At 27.1% G+C, this 16,040-nt stretch overlaps 1 protein-coding gene across 3 annotated transcripts in view; it reads right to left on the minus strand.

Annotated features, from left to right (window-relative positions):
- Nucleotides 1-5,541: 5,541 nt before the first annotated feature.
- The window catches only part of LOC107437535 (transforming acidic coiled-coil-containing protein 1), a 38,430-nt gene continuing 27,931 nt past the window's right edge, over nt 5,542-16,040 (minus strand). For all 3 annotated transcript variants that reach the window (XM_016049584.3, XM_016049583.3, XM_016049585.3), the window contains 7 exons: nt 14,741-14,788; nt 13,303-13,484; nt 11,815-11,926; nt 10,495-10,587; nt 9,692-9,798; nt 9,493-9,613; nt 5,542-5,771 (listed from right to left, as the gene is read on the minus strand). In XM_016049584.3, coding sequence (XP_015905070.1) covers nt 5,706-5,771; nt 9,493-9,613; nt 9,692-9,798; nt 10,495-10,587; nt 11,815-11,926; nt 13,303-13,484; nt 14,741-14,788 — 729 coding nt within the window. In that variant the 3' untranslated portion in view covers nt 5,542-5,705. The remainder of the gene's footprint in view (nt 5,772-9,492; nt 9,614-9,691; nt 9,799-10,494; nt 10,588-11,814; nt 11,927-13,302; nt 13,485-14,740; nt 14,789-16,040) is intronic.

Raw genomic sequence — 16,040 nt, forward strand, 5'->3', positions numbered from 1 at the left:
GTGTATACCGGGTAGCGTCCTTTACCTTAAAAAACATTAGTGCAGAGACATAATGGGCAGTAACACTTACTCTTACAAAACATTTGTGTAGGGTAAACCAGGCAATAACTGCTTTGACTTATCCGATTATGAATAATAGCTGTTTTCTATAAACTAATATATTCATTCATCTTTTGTAACAATGTTAAAATGCATTAACTCAAGATTTCAAATTTCATCCATCATCAGTAGATTTAATGATAGATAAAAAAAAATTAAAGCTATTATTTTAAATTAAATCATAGGTAAAAATCAGCATCTTTTTTTTTTTAGCTCTACAAAGCAGATTTATTATCACAGCACACAGACTATAAAAATTACATTTCTAATTGAAATTCAATAAATTATGCCGAATTAATAGCACTTACCAAACTTCATTGGCAATTATTAATAATAACCACTTAGCATAATTGAAATACATTTGCCAAAGAACTTGATTATTAATAAACATATTCATAACATTCATATGAAAATTCACACTTTTTACATCGTAACACAAGATCGAAAATGATGCTCTGTAATCTTTATGAAGTTTCGCAACATTCTCTCAGAGTATGAAATAATTTAATTTGCGATACATTTGAAGATTATATTCTTGAGTAAAACCTCAAATTTTCAAATCAGCATGTGTTTAATTAGCGCAAGATACTAAAGAAATGAAGCGGGAAAAAAAACACAAGTACAAGGTTTACCAGGTTATTCTTTCACATCCGTCAGTTACTTGCAATACAAAAAATTATCATAAGTCCATTTTTCGCATGTTCAAAAAAATAATCTGGGAATCGATAGCTATGTTACGATGTTTTCAATGATAATTGAGTGTAATGACGTTTTTTGTCTGGAAATTAAAGATTCTGTTGGAGTTACGCTGAAACAAAAGTTCAGAAAAAATTCTTTTTTGCAATCTGTAGCCATACATACAAAGATGCCAAGTATATAAAAATCCCAATTCTGAATTTTTTGTCACTTACGTTGGTTTTCAATTGCACAGCAGAATAGGTTGCTTCACTTTTCAACTTTCTTTTCGGTGCAAAATGTAATATTTGGCCAATCTACTTAGACATAACAGATAATTTTTTGTTTCAAATCAAATATTTGTCTTATTATCAAATTTATATTATATATATTTGTCTTATATCAAATTCATAAGTTGAGTTACAATATCTTTTGTGGTAAGTATGGCCTCAAAATTTTGACTGAAAATACCAAAATTTTCCCTAATTTAGTTTAAGATGACCATACAATAAGGTTAGAAAATGTCCTTTGCGTTCAAACCTTACTTTTAATCTTTAAAATTAAAGTTAAATATTCTTCAAAAGGGTAAAGATGCCTCATATAAAAGTTTAAATGGAGTGCAAATTCAGTACTGGTGTTACTCTTTGCTCACTTGGCCAGTGAAGCCATTGTGGGTAGCATTGGCCAAGATGGCTGAAAGTATAGGTGGCTGCCATTAAGGATCCTCTAAATAGCAATTTTTTGGCAAAATTTTCAGATATTTTGATACTTCATTAGAGTTAGTCAAGAAAGTAAAGTCTGTCTTATGATACCACCTCTAATGACATAGCAGTATAATTAAGTCTTTTGTAACCAAATTCAAGCCTTATTTTGGCTGTGTGTGAACAGCGGTAAACAAGTATTCTGGTTCTCACACTATTGCCAGGAAATGAAGTCTCTCAATTCATTTTATACTTAAGATTGGTGGTATTAATAAAAACTTAAGTGATTTTCCATTGAATCACATCAGAATAATCTTTCGTTGCAAAGTTTACCTGTGAAATAGCATTTCATTAAAAGGATTGATGAAAATTCTAAAACATCTATTGTCCCGAGGTTTATTACCTATATCTTGACCAACAGGAAGTAGAACATAAGTAATTACATAAAGAATATTGCTTGGGTTGACGAAGTATTTACTTGAGTGGACTATAGCGTGGCATTTATTTCATAATTCTATCTGCCTCTGAAGATTCCAGTAGCATCATTTTATAACCGTCGTTGAACAGCCGACCCATTTTTGGGTTTACGACTACTAATGTTCAACTTCTTAAAGCAGCATCTTTGTCCCTTCAAGGCTATTTAACTTAAATTTTAAGGATTAAAAGTAAGTTTTTAATAGAAGTTTTTTCTAACTTAATTATATGACTGCTTATTCTAACTGAAATCCGTTGTCAGTGTTTTCAAAGAAAATTGTGAAAATTTGACGCCATGCTTCTCAGGGGAGAAAAAAAAATTATATCTGTAATGTTCCCATGGATTGGGCACTTTTGCCACTTATTACACTTCAGTTCAGAAAAGAGTTGAAAAACAAGGCACCCCAGTTATCAATACCTTTAAAATGAATAAATTTCAACAGGCTATCTCCCAATAGGAGTTCTAAAGTTGGTAAATAAACTATAGATTGGAAGGACATGATTAAGCATTTTACTTTTTCATAAGCGAAAGGAGATTTCACAATACAAAAATCCATTTAAAAGATGAAACTTGAAATAAAAACTTCACACTAAAATCCATTTAAAAGATGAAACTTGAAACAAGATTACACAGTCAACAAGATTTAACACTTCTAAAAATTTAGCATTAATAAACTGATATCAAAATCAGACAAATTTTTTCTTTATAGCTTAATACGAGAACATGTTCAATATTATTTGGAAGCATCGAAATTTCTTTTATAGACATTATTTATTAACAGGCTTTACATAAATAAACTTGGCTAACATTAGCCAAATTATGAAACAGAAGCAGTCGCAATAATAAATTAGGTTGAAAAACATTCATATTTGCAGATTTTTAAGCAAGTATTTTAAATTTATCACACACTAGGTAAAATAAAAATATAAATGCTTTCAAAGCTTAGACACACTACTAAAAAATATCCATAAGAATACAACAGCCTATTTGAAGTCATTATACTCTTTTCTTCACACAAAAAGAGATAACTATCAAGTCTGCAAGATTAATAAACAGGTTTCATATTTATCTTTTGAAATTATAAAAATTTGACGACTAAATAAAAAAAAAAGCATAACTAAATTCAAATTTGTATTTTGAAAAAACCTGAAAAGCAAACAAGACAGTTTTACCAAGATAGTGAGCAAAATCAATATTGCTTTATTTAACAATGAGCGTCAATTAATTTATTAACCAATCTTGCCCAGATTATTGCTAAAAATACACATTACAGGAATCTACCCAAAATGGGAAAATAATAGAAGAAAAATTCTTAAAACACTAAGCATATAGCAATCAGTAATAGTTGTACACAAGTCATGTTACTCTTACATTAAAAAAATTAAAACTACATGAAAAAGCATAAGCAATATAACATGAAACAAACACAAGATCCTTTAGGCACCAAAATGAAGCCTTCAGTATTTTGATATTTTTTTAGTGTAAAAACAGAAAATGAAAAATAAAACACAGAGATGCAGAAAAACCAAAATCAAGTTACAATATGCTAGTGTTATTGCATCCCTGTCTTTCTCTAGTTCATTCCATGTGTTGATACTTACAAAGGTGCTTCATTTATAGTTGATGCAACATTATTTGTATTTTTCATGCTGTTTCAACTTTCATGCAGCATAAAGTTAATTAGTCTTCATTTGGATACTGTTACATTATTGTTAATATTACTTTTATTGAGTCCCCATTTGCATCACACTTTTTACATTTTCAAGAATAAAAAAAAAATAGTGTTTCTGCATTATTAAAGTGTTATCATTACTTAAATAATAAAATACCATTAAACATCAATATATAGAAAAAACATAAAATCCATAGTTAAGAAATAATTCAAAGAGTGTACAAAATGAGTAGTTAATACACAAACATATTTTTCATAGAAAATATAGAAGATTCTAACCTTCATATCAAAGGAACCTTCTTTAAATGGTCTCTCTAATTGTTGAGTGGAAATACACAGAGTAAAAATGTACAATAGGTTTACAAAGCACATGAAATGTTTCTATAAAAATGAAAGGTAAAAAGCTGTTTGAAAAATCAATGCTCTAGTTTTAAAAGAGGTTCTAAAGCTAAAAATGGTATAGGTAGTTATATTTATAACTGGTATTATTAATAAATTACTTTGAGTAAAATATTTCAAATAAAGTGGTAACTAAAATACAGTTATACCTTGTCAATAAGATTTTTAAATGACAATTAACAAAAACATAAGGAATATTATTTTAGCTTTCAATCCAATTCATAGAAGACAAATGTTATTTACTATACTTATAGTCCCTTGTGACTCAGTCATGCTTCAAAGAGGTAACCAAATACACTATAACATCTTTTAAGTAAGAAAAATCACAGATAAACTAGTAATTTAATTCAAAAAGAAGTAAAGTATATAGGAAACAATACTTTTAGTTAAAATTACATACTTATTAAAAAAATATATATAATGAAGAAAATACTAAACCAGTGTATAAAATAAAGAACTAAAAAAGGTTCACTTTACAAAGAAAATCAACTATAAATAATTTCAGAATGTACAAATTGCACTAAAAGTAATTTTCAATAAAAGTTACTCAGTAAAAATTTTTTAGTCTTTTATATTTAACGTTAAAAAAAAGTAATTGATTTAGATATAAATCCATAAAAAAAATAAGCTAAAATTTATAAAGGCGATCAAATTTTGGTACTAAGATTTCAGAGAGGGGTTTATAAGTTTCAGCTTCCAAAGAGCATGAGTGAAATTATAATTATCAGTAAATAACCATGATTACACACAAATATTTTTTATTTGATAACTCAGAATTCTTGAAAATATAAAATTTATTACCAAAGGCACAAAATTTCTAATACATATTATAGTAAATAAGTCCCAACATAAATGGCCATGGTAATGTCATTTTAAATGTAGAGATTTACTTAATATTTAATTTAACTGGTGTAAGAGTTGCACTTGAATTATCAAACACAGTCATGCTTAGCATCTGTGTTTAGCATCCAAGATAGCATCTTTCAAATAGGGGTGAACAAAATAATTAAATTGACTTATTTTTCTAAAGCAATATATATATAACTCAATGCAATGATTAAATGAGTTGTACAGTTAAGTATTTCAAAATTATTTCTCTGGAATTAAATTAATTTAGATGTATGCAAAAAAATAATATATATATATATATATATAAAGATATCATACATCCTATTATTTACTGTGCATGGATTAGTACTACAATCTGAAATTTGCTGACCTAATTATTTGCATAGATTCTAGGGAAAAGTAAGATTATAAGCCTTTTTATTAACTTAATAAATATTTACCTGTTTTAATAATTTACATTAAGAATACATAAATTACACATTTTTAATGTACATTCATACTTTTAATCACAATAACGTTTTATTTACAAAAATTAGAATTTATATAATGAAGAAATAAAAACAAGCTCTGAAAGATGAAGTAAAAGCAGTAATTAAAACAGCTTTTAAAACTTTGATAAAGAAAATTTTAGATGAAGGGTAGTTGATTATTTTTTTAAATTAAGCTTGTAATTCTCTTTTCTTGCAACTTATTAAAAACAAGTAAGTAACAAATATACAAAGTACTCAAACTGGCTTATAAGAGCAATAGTAAAGGTATGATACACATTTTGCTTCATATCCAAGTTATCCCTAAACTGTAATGGTGTTTAGTTACAGTCAATCCTTAGTTATAGCTATGTTTTGCCAACTTTTGCAATGAGATCATCACATATGCTTCCCAGTTCAATATTTTCTTTATTCTGAAAATGAATATCAAATTTTAATTAAAACAAAATATCATTAATAACAATTTTGGAACAACTAATTTTAAATTTAGGAATTAATGAAAAGATAATTTAAGTCAGATTTGGGAGTTTTTAATATTACTGTTAATTAAAAAGAATATTGGATGGACTCTCCAAATATAAAGAATCATTGAATTATTGTACCAAATCATTTTTAGGTTCCTTAGTTTTGTTGAAATTACATGATAACATAGCTGCAACTTAACGGCTTTTGCTAAAATGTTTCAAAATGGTAGCGAAGAAACAGTGTAAATGCATTAAAGTTATTAATTTTTTTTAAACCCTGTGAGGCTTTTACACATACAAAGCATAATCTTCAGGGTTCTTATATACGTTTTAAATTCTTTTATGTTGCAATGGTTAAAATAATTTTTAAAACTCAAAGTAATATATTAAAACATTAAATTGAGAAAGAAAATATTGTTTGTAAGTTGTTTAGTTGACACTTTTTAAAAAAAATTTACATTAGCATGTAAAATAAACCTGGCTAACTGGACACCTCACAGCATTTATTAATGCATCTTTATTCAAGGGCAAATGTATCATTTACAGGGGGAAGAAAATGAAATATATTTAACTTTTTTATCAGTTTATATCAAAATAAATATTGTAAAATTTATTCGTAATTAAGCAAAATGGACTAAAAAATGAGACACTAAATCACTTGAATATGATGTGAAAATGTAACCCAGCTTATAGGTTGTAAGATTGAACAACAGCAACAATCTTACAAGAAACTTTTAAGATTGTTGCTGCTTTAGATATCAAAATACCGAAGTTGATCCAAATTAAACTAGCTACAGACATTAATACTTAGTATTAGACAAGAGAAATAAGCTCTAAAAAGGACTATTCAATTATGTAAATATCAGTTTTAAAAGCAACTCATAAATTCAATGTTCACCCAAGAATGATTCTAGCTACTCAAGTAGGTTCAAAAAGTATCTGCTACTTCCAACTAGATCCATAATTGCTACTTAAAACTTAATACCTATAAGTGGGAAAAGAAGTTATTACTGGATTCATTTGCAATTGATAAAAAAGGTTATTGGTGGTGTCATCTAGATGCTAAATTTTTGAGATAATTCTAAATTTTTTTTTTACAAGTTCAAGGAGTTTTGCGAAGGGTAATTTCATTGCGTCTGACATAAAAAAAATGAAAACATAAATTTCATGGAACAATAACATTTATAAACTATAAATAAAATTTAAAATACTTAGGACATCATATTGTAGCAAAAAATAATTTATAAAATCTGATAATAAGTTCAAATATATTGGTTTAGATTGTTGGTGATTGACGTAAATCAAACAAAAGTTAAAAAAGGTCACTTGGTAAAGTATCCTCTAAATTCTGTGAGTTGGTTCATGATTCAATTTTGAACTCCATTAAATAAAGGTCTAACATAATACATAATTAATTTAAAATTATTTTATTTTGGTGTTAGAAGGTAAACGTTTTGATGTTGAACATAAATTGTTCAATTTAGCAAAACAAATGTAAGTCAATGAAAATAATTATAAACTTTGAAATGTATTGCAATGTTTATTTCATAACTTTTTTTTACTCTCTTTTCAACTAAATGCTTCTTGAAGTTTAAACTGCTCTCTCTTTCTTGTTGATTTGATGATGTGGATGAATATGTTTAACTAATTTTCGATCTTGTAAAATATTTTTTTTTTACAAGAAATTTATATTCTAGCAGAGGTTTTCATCTTCAAAGTCTGTCATTCTAAATCCACTTTTTGAGCAAAACATACTATACAAGATAAATTTCGCTTTATCCTACTGGTTTCAGACATTGGAAAGACTCTTTTGAAATAGTTTGATAGTATACGATACAAATGATCCAAAGCTTTGAACTTCTTGGGAATTTTTCACTTTACTTCTGATACCACCAGTTTTCTTCTCTTAAATTGCTAAATATCTCAAAAGGTCATTTTTTTTCAAATCTAGTTGTGTTTAATATTTTTTGCTTCAAATAAATAAAATAATGTCATATGTAACTAGTGTCATATGTAAAAAAATTAATACATTTACAAACATTAAAAGATCGTACCAATAAGCTATTGAGTCTTGCTCTAAATAGAACATTTTATTTTTCAAGTTCTACCTTTATTTGCTCAGTAGAACTAATTGTTCATTTTATGGACCGATGTAAAATATTTTAAGTGCCTTATGAAAATTCTTTTAAAAATCAAAATGTGCTGTAATTCTACATATTTTTCCAACATTTTAATTCAACTTTTAAATAGTGTACTTTAATAATTATTTCACTTCACAATATTAACATGTATTTACAAAAACATCTGGATTTATTTGAGTCATTTAATATGACTAAAAATTTCATATGATGCTGCCCTTCCTTCAACAGCCTGTAACCAGTTGGGAAATAAATTTATTAAGTTAAGATGAAATATTTCTAAATTTCTAACTTCCTTTTATAATGACATCTTGTTTCTTAAAAAAATATTTATTTTTTATTTTTTATCATCTGGTTGACTTTACTGTGAAAATGCCCTAAACTTAAATTAATTGATACTAAATTCACTCCTTAATTTCATTTGAAGTACTAAATACTTTAAAATGTTATGTATAAAATATCAGATACATTGATAAAAATCTATCTCTAGTATTTACTATTTTAATACTTTTTATGCAGTGATAACACTGAGAAAGAAGGTAAGAATTCTTTTATCAATATATAATAAAAAATAAGTAATAAGTTAATATAAATAATAAGTATAAGTTAATAAAATAAGAAATAAGTTAATATTTATTTATGTACATAGTCTATAAATAAAAATATCTCAGTTTGTCATTAATTTTTTCCAGTTCATTTTAATTTCAAATTCAAATTGTCTAACAAAAACTGGAGTCTCAGTCTAAGTGCTTTTAGCAACTTTGACTCCTTTTACTCAAAAACATGTTTAATTCTAATTCCATGCCTATAGACTCCACATTATAAAGCAAATCCCAAAAATATCAGTACACAAGGTAAAAAATTAGTAAACCAAATATTATATTCATTTCAACACTTTAAAATTTATTTCCCTATTAATGTCTTCTACAAAACAAACTAAAACCTTTAATATTGCTCCCTATATGCTTAACTCTCAAAGGAGTTAAAGTTAGTTTTTAATACATAGCCTGAATAGCATAAAACCATTTTTCTGCTTAATTTATGAAGGACTAAGAGTAGTATTTAATAACTTTATTAGACAAATTTAAGTTATTTAACTGGTCAAATTACAAACATTTTGTCTCCTTTGTAGCAAGGAATACATTTAATTTAAAAAATCAACTTAGGCAAAAAGTCAAATTACAAAGGTGGTCAGCTTGACAGGTTTCACAGTAAAACTATGCAATTCAATTAACCTTTGATTATACATTCAGCTTTAGCAATAAATTAAATTTTTTTAACCATGTTTCTTGCCAGCATAATTGCAACTGCTTATTGTTTATTTGCATTCATAAATCATATAGTTATCATATAGCAGAGTTTTAGAAGTACACATAAATATGTATACAGAAGTACGCATAAATATGTATACGTATATTCCTATTCAACAATGTGGGAATTTAATTTCAGTCCTTAATACTGATAAAAATTATCTGCTTCAGGAATACAAAAAATAAAAATATATAAATAAAAAATAAATAAAATGTACTTACCTTCTGTTCCAAGTCTCTTTCTAAACTAGATACTTTCATTTCTGCTTTTTTAAGTTGTGCTCTCAAAACGGTTACTTCAGCATCACCAGATTTTCGAGCATTCTCAATTTCAGCATTAGCACTGAAAATATATAATGCAATTAGCACTTACATTTTAACTTTGTAATAAGAAAGAGGACATGAAAAAATTAAAGGATACCTGTCTAGTTTGTCTTGGATACGAGATCTAAGCATCTCATACATCTGCTCTTGCTGTTTTAATTTTAACTGCACCTCAGCAACCTGATGCTTCATCCTATCTTCATTCTTATATTAAGAAAAAACAAAAAAATAAGCAAAAATTATTGACTGATAAAAATTGAAAAAGGTAAAATATTTTGAGAGTATTTATTTACAAAACAAATATTCTAGGAATAAAATCACCATAAAAATAATTGAAAATGTAAATCAAATTCAATAAAGATCATAAATGCTTTGTAATTCTCTCACTACTTCCATCTTTTTTTATTCTATTGATTTAAAAGCGAAATGGGTAAATTATGAAAATAAAAAAATTAGAAAATGATTGATTTAAAAATTAAAATAACCATACAAGTTACAATTTTCAGAATGCAAGAAGTTCACAAATCACAACTAATTGATCATAAATATAGGTAGATATACATAATTATGTAATTAAAATAGTTCAAGATATTATCTTACATTACTCTTTAGTAAAAAAAATTTTCTGTATCACCAATATTTGTTGCCACATTAAAAAATACTGACCAAAAAGTAATTTTTGGAGAAATCACATTTTAACATAGACTTTTCCATTATTATGAATTTTATAGTTCTGTGTATATACAGTAAGGCTAGATTTATTGCAATTATTTTTAAAATCATGCCCAGAAATCTGGATTTCAATCTACAGATGTAAAGCTATATTTACAATGGGTTGAATCAAAAATATCTGGCTTAATCACATTTGAATTTGACATATGCAGTAAACATTGGTCTTACTTGTTTATATCCTTCCAAAACTGCTTTACAGTTTTCATACCTTCGATGTAAATCGGCAAATGCAGATTCTACATTTTGTAAATCTTCTAGTGCCTAAACAAATTTTCAGAGATTAAGTTATTTGAGCATAAGAAAAAGAACTACAAAGGTTTTTTTTCGAGCAAATTTCAGTAATCTAAGAAAATAATCATAATAAAAACTGTTGGTGAAACTCTTTCACAGAAGCTTATTAGTAACTTATAGATTCTTATTCTATAACTTCCACACTTTCAATCTTATGAGAGAATTTCTCTAAGAACACTATAACTATTTTAATGTAAAATCAGTAATTCAAAAATAGTTATCTAGAGCAGAAAACTCCCTGTAGAATGGAAAATATGCTTGTGGGAGAACTGAAAAAACATCTACAACAATAAGTAGCTTTTGTATAGAACATTATTCATTCTTCCTAAATTAAAAACTATAGGAAAATTGAAATCTATAAAAAAAATTACGATTGTTATTGAAATTATGTTTACGAAAATTATGTTGCAAAAATTATGGAGGAAATATTGTAGTTGAAACTTTAGCAAAATACTTGAATATAAATTATTATTGAAGAAGTTTACATTTATTTAAGGTTGGTGTATAATCCAATCGTTCATGTTTCCTTTTCACAATAAAGATAAAATATTGTGATATTATATGATGAAACAAGAGAATCAGATTATTTTATTAGAACTTTTATTTCTTGTAAAACTGTAACGTAAATCTTGATATGTTGAACAAAATAAAATTACATATTAAAAAAAAAAAATTTAAATAATGGAAGAGATGTGCTACTGAAGGATAAATGGACCCTGAGAGAACACATTTTTTAATTCAAAAATATAAATGTTAAGTGTTAAATTTTAGACAATAAAATTGTAAGGAATGCATGATTTTGTTATTAATTATTGACAAAGCTCGTTTTCTTAGTCTTATGCATTCAAATGTGTTGGCTGTAAGGAAGTTATGAGAAATAATAACATTTTAATAAAATAAGTATAGTAGCAACCATATAATTATTTCCAAATTCTTGTGAATTGGATTCAGGAAAACATTAAAAATTTCTGCTTTTTTTTTTTTTACAGAATATTAATGATTACTCCGTTAATATTAATGATATATTTCATCGAGAAAAAAATAAAATTTGTAAAAAATGAATTTAGTTTTTTAATGATAGAAAATGTGTCATTCTTATATTTGCATAACAAAATTTTGTTTAGTTTCTTCAACCTGATTCTCATAACATTTGTATTAAAAATTTATTTAAACTACAAAAAGGTAAAAAATTCAAACCTGATCTCTCTCTTTAAGAATTTTTTGATTATTGCTTGTTGTTTCAACACGCTCTTGTTCTTTTGCCGTAAGCCATAGTGTAAAAATATTTAGGAGTTCCTCTAATATGCTTCTACAAAATTTAAACAATAAATTATAAGTTAGGATTAAATGTTTTTAAAAAATTAATAATACAATACGATTAAAAAACATGCATTTAATAAATAAATAATTACATAATTTGTGAAAAATTTATGCATTACTACCTTCAAGTTGTATAGAAAATAGAATTGAAAAGTTTGGATTTAAAGTTTATATTTTCCACTCTATAATTTCCGATAGTTTCTTCATAGCATTCAGTATATTACTGAGAAAACATTATAAGGAATTAGGTTTCTGTGATTGATAAAACTATAATAGTAGCATTGCCCATTCTACTATTTTTAATACTGTAAACATCAAATTAGGCAGTTTTGTACAGAACATATCCGTAGATTTCATTGTAGATAGAAGATATCGAAAATTTTAAAGGATAAGTATAAGCTATACATTTTAATTGTTAAAAAAATGTATACATTAAAATATTTAATGCTGGCAAATTAAAAACTTTTTTGTCATAAGTCTCCACAAACAAAACAATAAAAGTCAAAGGTTCTAACAAATGTTTCATACCAGTTTTTGAATCAAATTGACAATAAATTACCAAATATTAGGGCTTGTTTATATTGTAACCCTTTTTAAAGGTTTGCAAATTATATTATGTAGGTTAAAACTTATTTTGAACTTTGTTCTTGATCCCTTATTTCTAACATGATTAAATTTCTTTCTATTTTTACAAATTACTTATTTAGGTAGTTCATAGATATGATAAAAATTTTATTATTCAATTTTAATAGTTAACTCACACCTATATTTCTATAACTTTCGTCCAAAAAAATTCTGAACTTGAAATTCTAAAGTTTGAAATGCAACATACTTATATAAAAAAAGTTACCCTATAGACCAAAAAAATTAAAGATTTGACTATTATATCAAGTAAAAATGTTACTTAAATGGTAGCACAAAAACAGAATGTCCTAAAATAAATTTAGAAAACAATTCAAATGTTTAATTAATGGCAATGGGCCTGGTTAGCAGGGTGCGGGACTTATGTTTGTGAGAAAGGGAGTTTGAATCCAGTCTGCTGAAGACTCCCCGTGCAGTAAATGGTGACTGGTGCACGTTAAACCAGTCGGGTCACAAAGTCTTCCACATTCCCATAACAAATCAATACCTCTGGGGGTACTGAATTGGAGATATTGTTCTCTAGTTCGGGTCTAAACTATGACCTGTGAAGGAATGAATGGGTCCGTCCTATAAACAGGTGTGATGTATGGGTGCGCCATAAGTCAAATTATTGGCCATAGATGATGCCACTGGAAAACAAGAACAATCGTGACCCACTTACCTTAATGGCCTACAAAAACAACAACAAATTAAGGTAATAAAAGGAAATATAACAACACATACCTAGATGCTCTATAACCTTTGCTAAGTGCTATTACTTGGTTTTTGAGAACCTGTTTATCTCTTTCAAGAACTTTTATCTGATCAATTTTCTCTTTATCTCTTTTCAGCTGTTTTTCATGAAACAGAAGCTCTTGCATTTTTAGTGCTTGAGTGAATTCTTCTTCTGTGAAAAGTTTCTGTTCCTAAAATTTCATTGATCCAAACTTAAAAATTATTTGTAGATGACACACTTACAAACAACTAATGATTTTACATTTAAAATTCTAGAATTTAAAACAGTATCATTCAGGAAATTTTAACTAATATGATTATTGCTATTTAGCACTAGCATATTGACTTGGGCTCGTCAATTTACATATAAGAAGGGGAAAAAAAAACACGTGTTTTGAATTTGCAACTACATATGACTAGGTGAGGGTGCTTAGAACTAGCAAAAAAACAGAAGTCTTTTAAAGATAATGAACTTCCTAAACAAATCATCATGTTTTTCTGACACATGAAGGATTATTTTGAAGTATTAAAAACTGCATGTGAAGTAATGCAAGAAATGACACATGAAGTCATAAGCAAATCTCCCCCATAAAAGTACTCAATACTGCATCTACCAAGCAATGTATGTAAAAAAAAGAACAATGCACAAGAACAAGAAAAGCAGCTTGACAACTATTTTTATTCCCTCTCTAATGCTATGGATGCTAAAATGGAATTTTTTTAAAAAAATGATTAAAAAATTCAATTTTTGAAATTTTTTTTTACAATACATAGCTTATACAAAAAAAGCCGAATACATAAAAATCTCAATTTATTTCACTTATGTTGATTTTTCTTTTACACGGCAGAGATAGGGTCATCTAATGCTAGAGCATTATGAATCGATTGTTGCTCACAAAAATCATGATTTCTGACAAAATTTAAGTGAATAAAATCCAGCAAAACAGAAAATATATAACATATGCTCAGTTTAATTTATAATGAATTTTTTTTCAAAAATTCACAGCCTAAAAAACTGTTAAAGACATGTCACTAAAGAGATAGCTATTGTGCAAAGCAGACTTATTAAAATAATAAATGTAATAATGCTATTGAAAAGGAAAAAAGGAATGCAACTAAGCTTGATTAATCAATATTCTAGCGTAGTGAAAGAGGTAGGCCTAACTAAAAAGGGTAATCTCAATATTTAATTAAACACCCTTTCATCTACTTGCAGTTACTTTTCAACTAAGATATCCTACCAATGTTACAAATATTTTTAAGTATAATAATTAAAAATAGAGGTTTTCACAATTATTTCAGAAGCAAATTTACCAGAAATTTGCATCACAAAAGAAAATAAAAGAATTGGTTTAGTTAAGGTAATAAAATTCTTAGAACTTGAACAACCAATAGACATTTTAAATATTCACACTGAAACACATGATTAACAGGAACATATACTTACTTGACCACAATGAGAGTTCTGTTGGTGACTAGAGCTTGTTTTATCCATCTAAATGAAAGTAAAAATTTGTATTAAAACTCATTTGTTATATTTGATAACATTTGATTACATTAAAAACTATGTGCAAATCAATAGCTATGTGCAATACTGCAACAAAAAAAAACTGATATAATCATTGTGATAAAAATGGAATATTAAAATTCGCAATTTGAATTTCTCTCATTGCCAGAAATATATCAGAGTATTTAAAAACCATGTGAAAATCAATAACTGCCGAAAATATAATCAAAACACTACATGGATTTAGGATACTATTAGAATAAATTGAGCATGTCAAAAAGTGATTTAAATGCGTGATTCAAACTTTATTTGAAGAAATATTAACTGAGAAATGACCGGAATTTTAAAAACCCCAAGAAATTCGGTAGTAATAGCAATAAAACGTTTTAAAAAATGATGAAATCGTCACATTAAAGTAAATAATCAAATAAGAGATTTGAATTTTGTCTGGAATAAAATTTTATGTAAAAATATCAGGGTTTGTTCATGCCCAGCTTCATGTTTTCATATTTTATTCAAACTTCTGCCACAAGTTTCTTACACATTTTTCCCCTGCCAGGGAGTGATAGAGAAAATTTCTCCAATGTGTGCAGTGTCAGCAAAATGTGTGATTTAAATCGTGAATATCTTCACTTTAAGTCCTGCAGCATTGGGAAAAGATATACTGCACAATAACACAGGAATCAATGATTTCAAAATAATCCGGTAGTACAAAATTTTTAACAGTTTTTTTCTTCTGAATGGTTTATCTTGCTTTTAAGATCCTTTTTATATACCACATAAGGACTTGGTTGACAAATGTCAGCAGTCTGCAATGGGGCAAAGGAATGCTCGTGATTTTCCAAGCATTCTGGGCAATGCCGAGAGTGATTGAATTTAAAATCTATAATAGGAGTAGATATTGTTGGCAGACAGGAATTTGTTGTAGTAAAGACCAAATTTGGTACTACCAAAGAAAATCTTTAAAACTTTAGATTTAAAATCATTACTTAGAAATCTTGTGTGGTATGCTGCAAGACTTCAGTGAAGATAATATTAAATCATTAATCTATTCCAGCACCAGGCACATCAGAGAAATACCATTTCCCCTGTGCCAGTCTTTAGAAAGGTGTGTTAAACTTGTTGCAGCAGCTAGAATAAAGTAGGTGAACATGAAGCTAGAAATGGATATGTCCGAGCAACACAAAGATTAGCCTCAGATTTGTTCAGCCTCTTTTCTCCAAAAAATCAGTTTTAAAAA

This window comes from Parasteatoda tepidariorum, chromosome X1 (genome assembly GCF_043381705.1).
Source record: "Parasteatoda tepidariorum isolate YZ-2023 chromosome X1, CAS_Ptep_4.0, whole genome shotgun sequence".
NCBI classification, from domain to species: Eukaryota; Metazoa; Arthropoda; class Arachnida; order Araneae; family Theridiidae; genus Parasteatoda; species Parasteatoda tepidariorum.